This window comes from Bos indicus x Bos taurus, chromosome 6, assembly GCF_003369695.1.
Source record: "Bos indicus x Bos taurus breed Angus x Brahman F1 hybrid chromosome 6, Bos_hybrid_MaternalHap_v2.0, whole genome shotgun sequence".
Lineage (NCBI taxonomy): Eukaryota > Metazoa > Chordata > Mammalia > Artiodactyla > Bovidae > Bos > Bos indicus x Bos taurus.
The window spans coordinates 31392099-31405070 of record NC_040081.1 but is presented as its reverse complement, the minus strand read 5'-3'; the positions used below and the strand labels follow the sequence as shown (position 1 = coordinate 31405070).

Sequence of the window (12972 nt, the reverse complement as noted above, 5' to 3'; positions counted from 1 at the left end):
GTTTGTATTTCCTGGGTCTACAGTGAATCTCTTGTTATTGAGATGGAATAAGTACATGCCTTAAAATGAGGCCTGGAATAGAAGAAGCACCTTTCATAAGCTACATCCTATTTTTATTATTGCTATTGTTTTTATATAATTGTTCCAATTATAGCCCTAATATGACAACTTACTCTCTACAGAGTTAGGTAAGATCATAATTCCTCATATTGAAGGTTTTTGAAAAGCATTCCCTGATCTTTATGCAGAGTTCATCGATTTGTACCCAGGAAGAATGAGAGTTGCAAATCTTCCTTCCAAATTAAAACAAACAAAAAAAAGCTCAGCTATTAGCTGACAGCACAGTGTCTTGGCCATATCATTACGATCTTCATTTAAGACATCATTTAAGAAACAATCAGCGATTGCTGCAAGATATATTAAGTTTCTCATTTAAAAATCATCTAAATTTGTTTAGTACTCAATAAAAATTGAAGCCCCACTTTGTGCCAGGAATTATGTATTTAATAAAGTGAATGGTACAAAACATCAATCTTCCTGACTCCATGGAAACTTACAGATAATTGGCACAATAAATGTTAATAATATAAAATACAGATTAAAATTCTAATTATGATATTACTATAAACAGAGGAACTTGATGCTGTATTGAAAGGACATGAGCTAGCCTGGGGGGTGGATCAGATTGTCAGGGAAGGTTTCCCCCAGGCTGTAGATGTTTGCATTGAGGTCTATAGGATGAGTAAGAGTGAATTCAGTGATTCACTGAAGAATGGCAGGTTTCTAAGATTCTTCCAATCAAGTAAGACTGTTTGTTTAAAACCATTGATTATCAAATTTGACTAAACTTTGGAATCATCTTAGAAATTTTTGAAAAATACTGATACCTGAAAATTGCCCAGAATTTTTGATTTGGGGCTTCCCTGGTGGCTTGGATATCAGAGAATCTGCCTGCAATGTGGGAGACCCAGGTTCAATCCCTGGGTCAGGAAGGAGGAAAGCATGGCAACCAACTCCAGTATTCTTGCCTGAAGAATCCCCATGGACAGAGGAGCCTGGCGGACTACAGTCCACAGGGTCACAAAGAGTCAGACATGACTGAGTGACTAACGCTTTCAACACTTTCTGATTTATTTAACATGGCATATGGCTTTGGCATTGGGACTTTTTTTTAACTTCTCAAGTGGTTAATCCTTAAGGCAAGAAGATTATGTCTAACTCAAGAAATTTGAAGTAAGACTAGTGATTGGAGCCTAAAGAATGAGAGGGAATGTGACATGACCTGAGACTGTGACTCTAAAATGTGACAAATCACAGAGGTCTTGATTTGTCGTATTAGAAGTTTAGTCTTTGTCTTGAGAAACATAGAAACCTACAGAAAGATCATAGGAGAGGACATCATATCAAAATGTATGTTTATGTTTGCAGTGTAAAGATTGTAAAAGAGAAGCTATAAAATTAGCTTGGACTAGGATGGTGGTAAGGAGATGAAGTGAAGTGGGTTTGAAAGTTTTGTTTTGTTTTTTAAGGACTTGAAATTGCAGACTGGCAATGGATAAAGTATTGAGAGATGATAAGACTGACTTCTTAGTTGCTGGCTAGTGGAACTGGTAAAGGTGAATTTTATGAGCCTACTCTTGTGATATTTGAGGTGCCTTTGAGATATCTAAACAGATATTAAAGAGACAGTAGAGCATAAGGATACATCTAGGCATAAGGTTTTGGTTGTTTGGAAACAAAGATCTAAAGTGCAATAACTTTACATTAAATCATGCAAGTTTTATAAAAATAATTGTTTTACTACAATAAATAATTGTAAAACTACAATAGTGTTTTACAAAACACTATTGTAGAAGGCATTGGGCACCTGCAGATCATTAAGATGAAGACATAGGAAAGATTGACACTCCTAATGTGGTTTTAAAATGAAGATCCCCTTTAAAATATCTCAAGGTAGCATGGAATGAAAGAGAAGAAATCCAACCGCTTTTATCAGATAATAATCAATAAGTGCCAAAATGTTATTTGGAAGAAAATTCTGATCATAAAGAAAAAGAGAGCTAACTGAATTTTAGTATGGAGCAATTGTCCTGAAGAATCACAAAAATTGTCAGAGATATAATATTATATAGTTGAACACAGTATAAGATTGGGGATATTTTGGTTTTTATTCATGTCAAACTGGAAAGCCCAAAAGGTAGAATAATAAAGAGGACAGCAGGAATTGTAATATATGCATTTCATTTATCAGATCTCTATTAGGACCAATCATGTACCAACACACCAAAGCTATGATAAGGACTAGGACTACAACAGCAGACAAGGTAAGCGTTATTCAGGTTCAGAGTTCATTGTCTCCTGTACTACTTAAAACAAGAAAAATAAAAGAGCCTGTTTATTTGAGAAAGTGTCACTAGTTAGCTTTTGCAAAGGAAGCCAGTAAAAAGGATGCCTTTAGTCAATAAGGTTAAGTAGCCATTTTATGGGATTGCATTCCCTGGATGTTAGATCAAGTTTTAGAGTAGTGGAAATTAGGATTTAATTGTTCTGGGGTTAGGCAGGACATCAGAATTGTATAAAGCTTTCAGATCATTCTAATGTGCAGCCAAAGTTGAGAACCACACTTTTGAGGTAAGTTTCATCACTGAAACAAGTGAGTGACTCCAGATGATAAGGCTGGGAGAGGAATAAAACATGCTGATTACATAGGAATAATAATAATGAACAATTCTCTAGTCTTTATGTGCCAGGAACATTTCTAAATGTTTAACATATGTTAAGTCAGTTAATAGTCCCACCAGCCCTATGAGGAAGTAATTTTTATTCTTCCTATTTGAGAGGGATCAGAGCCCCAATGGCCACACCCAGCAATTATCAGAGCAGGTCCTTGAACACAGTCTGGTTCCAGAGTTCCTGATCTTAACTGCTATGTGATATTTTCTCTAAATATTATGTAATAGTAATTTTACACTGAGAATTATAAAAGAAGGGAAAACATACAACAATGGCAGAGCATCATTAAACCGTCTTCCCTGATGGCTCAGACGGTAAAGAATCTGCCTGCCATGCGGGAGACGCAATCTCTAGGTTGGGAAGATCCCTGGAGAAGGAAATGGCAACCCACTCCAGTATTCTTGTCTAGAGAATTTCATGGACAGAGAAGTCTGGCTGGATACAGTCCATGGGATCACAAAGAGTTGGTCACGACTGAACGGATAGAGATATAGATCATTAAACCAGTCAAATACCAGCTGATGACTGGAAGTGGTTATAATGCGGCCATAAACACTTTTGAACTATATTTTATATGTATTTATATAAATATACAAATAAATTCCTGTATATATTTAATATCTATATTCCATGTTTATATTCTTAATTTATGGAAATCAGTTAACAAGTTTGTCTTGTCGTACATGTACATTGTTAAATAGTCCAGAAGGTTTTGTCTTCAGCAGTGGGCAGGGAGATATAAGCTGTGGAAACAGGTAATTTTTTTTTTCTGACTTTTCATTTTCTCCTGAAGGAAACTCAAGTGCTAAGGCTATTCCATGTAATCTAAAGAATGACTCTTACTTCATGGTAATGACCAAGCTGTAGGAATAAAATCTTAGGAGGAAGTAATCATCCCCCAGTGAGCAAGTCTAACAAATCGAACCTATTTTACAGGTGGAAATACCATAAAGAAAAGTATCATTGGAAGGATTACTGGCACACTGCATTTCTATGCATGTCAAAAAAAAATTCCAATTTAACTCTATAAAACATGTATCTGAGTCAACCTGCCATATGTATTTTTTTCTTACACTTTCTATCCCATTACAGAAATAATACCTACCGAATAACGCTGTGCATTTCTAAATGGCTAGCTTTCAGGCACTTTGCCCAGCTTTTGTTGTTCCCTCTTTTCCTTTGAAGGCTGAGAAAGCAAATGTAGTTTTGGGGAGTGCAAGGTCCCCAGTGCTGTGGATATTTCGTGTCCTGAAGCTGAAGCTATGGTGCTATAACCTGTCTGGGCTGGCTCCCTATGAATACAGTGTAATACATGTAGGGAATTGTTTGGTATTCAATTAAGAGCTCTCTTCACTCCTGTTATTAAAGCCTACAAACTAGTGAGTGTAAAATTGAAGTTGAACAGTTCAGCTCTTTTTGACATTGAAACACTGCCTGAAAAATAGTGATGTAAAGCCCAAGTCAAATGTCACCCTTTAAAGCCCATGGAAAAATGAAAAGTGGAAACATTGAGGGGAAAGAGGAAATGTCTGAAACCTGGTCATTTCCTAATGACACAGTACATGATGTTAGGAGCATGCTACTGTGCTCATGCACATACATCAGCCAGTTTGTCGAACACAGATATTACATTGATTTGAACAGAAAGCTGCAAGGTTGTTATTGCTAAAGCTTCAGTGAAGGAAATAATTAAAGCATTAAGCATTTTAAGATTTTAAAATGACTTTAGGCAATCACCAGAAAACACTATAGGAAATCTATATACTGTAATTGAAAGGAAATTGAATTGGTCTTTATTTTTTAATCCCTTCTAAATGTCCTCTAGACGGTCAGACCATGGAAGATAATGCATCTTGTTTTGCCATCAGCAGTGCGACTTTCTGTAAATCTCATGTGCTGCAGGGCCCACTTTTATTATTTTTACTTAGAAAATGCCCAGCCAAATAGATAGTATGAAATTTTGTGTGTATTATCTTTGTTAGTCTCTGGTCTCATTGTTTAAAACAAAAACAACACAACCAGACAAAAACAACCTCTGAAGCAAAGTTAAGCTAAAAACATTTCAAACAACGAACCAGAGAAGTTGTTAGTTAAGTCTGACACTTAAACCTGAGTGAAAATCTAGATTTTATCTAACAGTTTTCCTGTCAATCTTGCTCTGCTGCAAGGGCTATGACCCACTGTAGAGACAAATTCAGTTTGGATCTATGCGAACCTAACCCATTTTTATGGCTATTATTGGAAGGAGTTTTTATAATCAAACAGAATAGCTTGAAGTTAATCTCAGGGAGATTCTTGGGTATGAACAGAAATTAAGGAATCTCAACCCTTGAGTAATCCTTCAAAAAGATGTATAAAATCAGCATTTTCATTATAATGGAGTAATATTGATACCTTCATCATTTGGTGGTTTTGCGAAATAAAGTTATCAATATATGCACAGCTCCTAGTAGCTCAGACAGTAAAGCGTCTGCCTACAATGCAGGAGACCCAAGTTTAGTCTCTGGGCTGGGAAGATCTCCTGGAGAAGGAAATGGCAACACACTCCAGTATTCTTGCCTGGAAAATCCCATGGATGGAGGAGCCTGATAGTCTACAGTCCATGGGGTCACAAAGAGTTGGACATGACTGAGCGATTTCACTTTACAGATGATTAGTACATACTATGCACTACGTGGGGCTTTCCTGGTGGCTCAGCAGTAAAGAATCCACCTGCAATGCAGGAGACTCAGGAGACCTGGGTTCCATCCCTGGATCAGGAAGATCCCCTAGAGAAGAAAATGGTAACCTGCTCCAGTATTCTTGCTGGGAAAATCCCATGGACAGAGGAGCCTGGTGGGCTAACAGTCCATAGGGTTGCAGAGAGTCAAACATGACTGAGTGACTGAGCATTCATGCATGTGCACTATGTATGTGTTATAATTATTTTTATAAAAATGATGATAATGGTGATAATTTGCCTTTTAAATTTTATTGCCAAAATATCAATTAGGAGTTTGGAATGGTCATGTACACACTGCTATATTTAAAATGGATAACCAACAAGGACCTACTGTATAGCACATGGAACTCTGCTTAATGCTATGTGGCAGCCTAAGGAAATGGCAACCCACTCCAGTATTCTTGCCTGAAAGATCCCATGAACAGAGATGCCTGGTGGGATACAGTCCATGGAGTTCCAAAGAGTTGCACACGACTGAATGACTAAGAACTCACACATATGAAAAGCCCCAGTACCATGGCTGACACATAGAAAGTATTACAAAAAATGTTTTTAAAAAAAGTTCTATTCAATGTAGAAATTAGTATTTCTTTATTATGACTGTGTTTATATGTGATATTCTTTATTTCTAGTTTTCCCGAGAGTCTGTATCCTGAATTTCTCTATGTCAAAATTCCATCTCTAGTTTTTGGTGACTACAGCTAACATTTAGCTAATATTAAGCATCAGAACAGGTGAATATGAAAGGATACCTGAGTTGAGTAAAAAAAGTTAAGTCTTAAAATCTAGACTGCTTTCATTAAGAACAGGAACAACTTTTCAACTTTCTAAGTGCTATAATCCATAGACATGTTAGAAGGATGGCAAAAAAGAAGAAAGAAAACAGAAAGGTGAAAGACCTTCATAAAGCAAAGGAGAAAATTATATGTTCTGTAGCATATATGAGAGAATCTGGCAAAACATTAAAAAAACTTCATATCAACTTATTGATCTGCCCACCATGCACACACTTGATATTAAAAATAAACCTCCAAGGGAGGGCTTTTATTGGCTCAGGTCAAACAACCAATTATTAACAATTGCTAAACCAGAGAGTCAGAGTCATGAAAAAAGTCGGGGGATGAAAAAGGGAAAGCAGTTGTCTAGGGATGAAAAAAGAAAGCAATTCTCCAAAAGGCAGGATGGGGTTAGTGGCCATGCATGGCCACTGGAAGAAATCAGTGTGAGTAAAAAAAACAAAAAAAAGTGAAAGAGAGAGGAGAGAGAGAAAAGAAACATTATATATATATATGTATATATATTTATATATATATCTGTTTTGTATATATATAAAACAGATAATGTTTAAGTCACTGCCAAGGTCAGAAGATAAGATATAGCCACCACCTCTACTTCCTCCAAATGCTATTTCATTATCAATATTTCAAACCCCCCATTACTAGAGTACTTTAGAATTTTTAAATCATTGACTGCATTTAGTTCTGTTTAAAGGAAGACATAATTAAGAAGAAGCTGGAAATTATATATTTTTAATTGTTTGTCCAGAGCATTATTGAAACAAACTGCTTATCAGGTTTTGTTGTTATTCCAATAGTAAATATTTTGACTAGTTAATACACCAAAATGCTGTGTTCAAGTTGGCACTAACAAATGTAATTTATTTAGGCAAACTGACAATAAGTTCATCAAACTTAAAAAATAACTCCAAGGGAGAAAAAAAAAAACCCTGTGTTTACTTTGGCAGTTGAGATCTACTAGTCATGAATAAGATGACATTCTAAAAGCTATTCATTTACTTAGAATTAGGTAATGTAATTGTAAAAGGTGGATAGAGCATTGGAAATTTAGCTTTTTACTTTGTTTTAGATCTTTTTCCACCAATATTATATGGTCTATGAAATTAAACTCTTCTTGAAGAAGTAATTAGAAAAAGTGCACATCAATGAAAATAATTGAGGATTGACTGGTTGACCTCAGAAGAGAACAAAAACTCAAAAGAAATTTCATAAGGTTTTAAATTTGGCAAGAGGACTGCAATATCTCTGATAATTAGACTTTCAACACATTTGGATTTGCTAATTGGATCTAAGTTCTAATTAGACTTTTATGTAACTAAAAATGACACATCATTGTATGAATTTAATGTGCTTTTACAGTTGAAACCAACAATTAGCAGCTTTTTCCACATTATTTTAATATGGAAAAATCTGGCTTTTTGCTTACATGTGACAACCCGTTCTCTTAAGATATATTGTGTACATTTTAATTTTCTTAATTAAGCACCTTTTGAGGAGCTTAAAAAGAAGCACCTAAATTGTTTATTTGTGAGGAAGACTTGCCGGTATATTGATGACTTCAGAAGCTTCAAACAAAATGCAATCAGTTCAGTTCAGTCGCTCAGTCATGTCCGACTCTTTGTGACCCCATGAATCGCAGCACGCCAGGCCTCCCTGTCCATCACCATCTCCCGGAGTTCACTCAAACTCACATCCATCGAGGCGGTGATGCCATCCAGCCATCTCATCCTCTGTCGTCCCCTTTTCCTCCTGCCCCCAATCCCTCCCAAAATGCAATACAAGGACATAATACAGTCTTTAACAGGAAGCAGCACGAATAACCAGGTGCTCCTATAAACCATTCAATTGATCAAAACAGTCTCTGAACATGACTAAAGTTCTGTTACATTTTTAAAGCCTGAAAATATGGAATAAGTTCCCAAATGGGAAGGCTCATTGGGGCTGGCATCAGAATTAATAGCATGGTATATCTTCCCAAGATGTGTGTTGCAACAATCTCTGCAGCTTCGCTTCTTGAGCAGTTATCTGCTAATTCAAATCACAGCATCTCTCTTTCCTCCTTATTTCTGAATTGAGAGTCATCCATTTTTATCCCGTTGGAATTTATAGGCAGTAGTTTTTAGACTGGTAGCCCTCAGATTTGGATGTTACAAGAGATAACAACTACACGAGAATGTAAAATTACACCAGTACTTTGGAGAGCAAAGAGCAGTAAATCATTGCAAGACTTTAAGGGAAAGACTGCTGCCAAAATCTCCCATGTAGATTGATAGCACTGACAAAAAAGGCAAATTACATTGTTTTATGTACTGTGGATATTTGAAAACAACAAAGCCTTATACGTGTTTTATTTTCCTCAAATAAAAACTGTGACCCCTCTAACCACATTAAAAATCAGCTTTTTCCCCAATAAAAGCAATGTAAGATCTAATTAAAACCATTTAAACTAAGAAAATCTAACTTGTGCAGTAATTGATACATTAGAACAGGCATTATACTAGAATTATATGTGCTATTATTTTTCTAATTAGTGTATTACTGGGACTGAATTATTGGTGTATTTATAACTCCTCATTAAGTCATATGTCTTCAGTGAGTCCCCTAAAGCCCTCTGGATACTGTCATATACCATATGATATTTAAAAGCAGGAAATATCATTTTTGATTGCTTCATTTGCTATTAAAAAGCAAAAACTGCACAGGACACTTTCTGTTATGTTATTCCAAGATTTATCATGCAGTTCTCTGAAAGGTCTATATATAGGTGATTGGACTGTTCCTCAGGCGGAAAAGTGACCAAGCTATTTTATCTTTCAGCTTGGGTGCTGGAATCCTGTCACAGGGCTGAATGGGTCCCTGACTGACAAGAAACTGGAGAATAACATGCGTGGAGTGGTTCTACGTGTGGTGACTGTTCTGGTAAGTCTGATCTCAGCCTTGTGGTTTTGGCTTCCAGGAGGTTATTTTATCCTTCATTTCTTTATGTTTCATTAACTGATGTCACAATATTAAAAGAGCTTTTAAAAAATCCTAACTATGCATTGTATGGTACTTGTAATTATCATATTTTCCAGCCTTCGATTTATGTGTGTCAGAATCAGGCTTTTACATACTTTTCCTTTAATTATAGTGCTAATTTCATAACTTACTTAGACAGCTTAGACCAGATTTCTATCCTTCTATAGTTTTCTACACATGACAAGATGGAGTTCTCTCTCAGGCATCCTCTCACTGAAATCCGATGGTCTATGTAAATGAAGATAACCAGGCCAAACAAGGGTGGATTTGATCAAATACAGTACATTCAGTAACACTGAAACGTTAGCTTTCCTGGGAAGGACCTACTTCAAAGTGAAGCTCATCGTATTGTTTAGTAGTTATTTATCGAGTGTCAACTGTATTTAAGCTCAGTACTAATCCCTGGGGACACTAATAATTAAAATGGACAGATCCGATTCTGTTGTTTTGAGTTTATCATCCAGTGATTCTGTGGCTATTACATGGGATTATACATGTGAAACATTTATTATAATTCCATTTGGTAGAAAAAACAATAAATGGTAACTGTTTATTCTATATATTATTATTTTCTCACATGATATATAAATAAAATGTTAATAGAAATAGTCTTCAATAGCAAAATGCTCCAATTGGTGCTGTCTAAATAGCCATAGGGGATGAAGACATGCCTTCTCCCTGCCTATCTCAATGTGTTTAACCTCATGCTTCTTTATAATACATTTCAAAAAGATAACCCGTAGTTATTAACTTCAGTTTTCTTCAGAAAAGCCCACTTGTTTTTAAATTTGAACAATTCTTTCTTATAGCCTAAAAAATTACAGAATTTGTAAACATGAGAAGTGGTCTTTTTTGATGTGTTGATGCTAATTGAATATTTATCAGGATTTATAACAGCGATGACTGCCCTTTGCACATTGTTTAATACAAATTAAGCAGACTCAACATAATTTCATTGTCTATAAGAAGGATCTATGATACTCTCTATAAAAAGAAATTTAGACGATGAGTCTATCTTCCCTTTTGGTGCCTATAATTTATTTTTAGCTATGGTTTTAACAAGATTTTCATTGTTTGGCAAATAATTATATTATGAGTACTTGAAAACTTAATTGTGCAGGTGCTTCTGTACATACTCAGAAGTGTAGATATGCATTTTCACTGATGTGCTAGTATTTTTTTAAAAAGGTATTTAAAGCATAATAAACTATAATAGTCTCTTCTCTAGTGATTAACATGGAAGCTCAAGTGAAAACCACAATAAAAGAAAATATATGTGCTTTGCTTTTGCCTTTGACATACATATTTTTAGGCAAGCTAGCCTCATTTACTCATTAAATATGTATCTAGTACTTACTGTATGATAGAGTTAGTTGGTAATGGGTATAAGATGAATGACACATATACTTATGTGCATATTTATGCCTCAAGTTACACATAGACTTTTGCTGGCAGGTGCATATGTAATGAAACAGCTGAGATTTATTTAATACTAACTATGTACAGATACTCTACTGAGTTGTTTTCATGTATGATCTTATTCAGTCCTCATATTATTTCCAATAAATAAATAGTATTCTGATCCCAAGAATCTGGTTGAAGAAACTGAGACATACAGAGGTTGAAAAAAATGTGGATGATTATACAGATAGTAAGTAGCAGAGAGAATTGAGATTCAAATCCAAAAAGCCAGACTCTAGATTTCTTAACTTCTTCCTCCTTAACATTATATTTACTCCCTCTATTCCTACTGTGATAAGTGTGAGAATTGCAGTAGCTATAGGATTTTCTTGAGAGGTAGAAATGCTTAACTCTGAATAAGATGAAAGTGAGTTTTACTGGGAAAGCTTCATAGAGCCAATTATTTTCAATTCATTTCTAGGCCAAGAAAAATGATTGCTGTTTTGTGCGTGAAATGGTATTGCCTCACACAGTGTTAATACCTTCGTGCCCTATTCTCACCTTCGTGACGTGTAAATGATCCGTTTTCTTCAAGCTTAGCCCTGCCCTGACCCTGAATGTGCTTAGTGAGAGGAGATATGGAAAGGCTGTTTCCCTAAAGTCTTCTGTGGTACAATATGAATTTATGAGTTGGGTGCCCAGTTGAGCAAAAGGTTGTTACACATGTTAAACTTCCTCGGTATACAGCCATTGTACTTAATAATTTTTCAGGCTTTCTGGTTCTTCCTATAATTCCTATTTGAATTGAAAGCAGCCATGACTTTCTTATTTATTTCCTACAAGACCCTTTCCAGGTATAGCTCCTACTTATATGACCTTGCAAGCTTCTTCCACCCAACACTGAGAATCACTGAGAATCACTCTTCCCTAAGTCAATGCAGCGACTTTAAAATCATGATGTCAACTAAACCTGAAACTCAGAATTCTATATTGGACTTGATTTAGTCACCTAAACAATAACCCCTTGTATTCCAAGTATTTACCACTAGCCATTTCCAAAGAGAGAAAAAGGAGGGAGAGATCATGTGTAAAGGCCATGAGAGAACGTATCTTAGCCTTTATTCCATTCTAACAAAAATCTAATCCCAGTTATACACACACACACACACACCACAGATTCTTTACTTCTTAGGAAAGTAATGTTATCAAAGACACACAGGTTAATAGAATTGATTTTTCTTGTTTAAATTTTGAAACTCCCAATCCCATCACTACTAAAGATACTTCATACACTTGAAGAAAATAATCTAATATTTATCTTAAACTAAATAAACTCCAGTACTCTTGACTGCAAAATCCCCTGGACGGAGGAGCCTGGCGGGCTGCAATCCATGGGGTCGCTAAGAGTCAGACACGACTTCACTTTCACTTTTCACTTTCATGCATTGGAAAAGGAAATGGCAACCCACTCCAGTGTTCTTGCCTGGAGAATCCCAGGGATGGGGGAACCTGGGGGGCTGCCATCTATGGGGTCGCACAGAGTCGGACACGACTGAAGCGACTTAGCAGCAGCAGCATATTGTTTATGATGCCAGGGGCAAGTGAATGGGACTCAAATGGTTAAGTAAAGAGAATTAAATGAAGGGATTATTAACAAATAATGTAAATAAAGTTGAATAAATCAACAAGGGTGTTGAAGTGTCAGGGCCTAGATGTGCAGAAACCCTAAAGACTGATGTGATGGGGGAGAGAGTCTAGCAAAGCTAGAGCCGTGGAACAGAAACCGCATCTTAGAAGTGGTGGCCTTGGCTGTGGGAAGAGGTTGGAGGAGAAGCACTCAAATCACATTCAGGCAGCGAAGAAATGGAGAGGCGGGTGCTCTAAAGTCATTCCTCCTATCTTTCCATCTACTTCCATCATTTCCAATTACAAATCCAACCAGAAGCAGAGGGCAAGGGAGCCCAAGTAATGTTAGAAGACCAGGAAGGTCTTCTTCTTAGGTCACAGTGTGGGGCCGTGAGGGACTCGAGGGCAAACAAGGAAAAAACATCTTCAGTATCTGTTATTTGGTCTGACCTGTTAAGAACTTTATGTGTGTTAACTAATTTAATTCTTAAAAAAACTCTATAAGATATGTGCTAATTACATTTAAGGATGAAAACAGAGCTCAAAAGAATTAACTAAATTTCCATGTCCATAATAACTAACAAGAGTCAGAGATGAGTTTCAAGCCCAAACTTGAACCCAAGATCCTGATCCCAGTGGCTATGTCTTTAGCCTCTCTGACATTCTGTCTTTGGA

The 12972-nt window shown here is 36.2% G+C and overlaps 1 protein-coding gene across 3 annotated transcripts in view; it reads left to right on the top strand.

The window, feature by feature from the left end:
- Nucleotides 1–12972, top strand: part of GRID2 (glutamate ionotropic receptor delta type subunit 2) — a 1644075-nt gene that overhangs the window by 1201694 nt on the left and 429409 nt on the right. For all 3 annotated transcript variants that reach the window (XM_027544060.1, XM_027544061.1, XM_027544059.1), the window contains exon 9: nt 9070–9171. In XM_027544060.1, coding sequence (XP_027399861.1) covers nt 9070–9171 — 102 coding nt within the window. The remainder of the gene's footprint in view (nt 1–9069; nt 9172–12972) is intronic.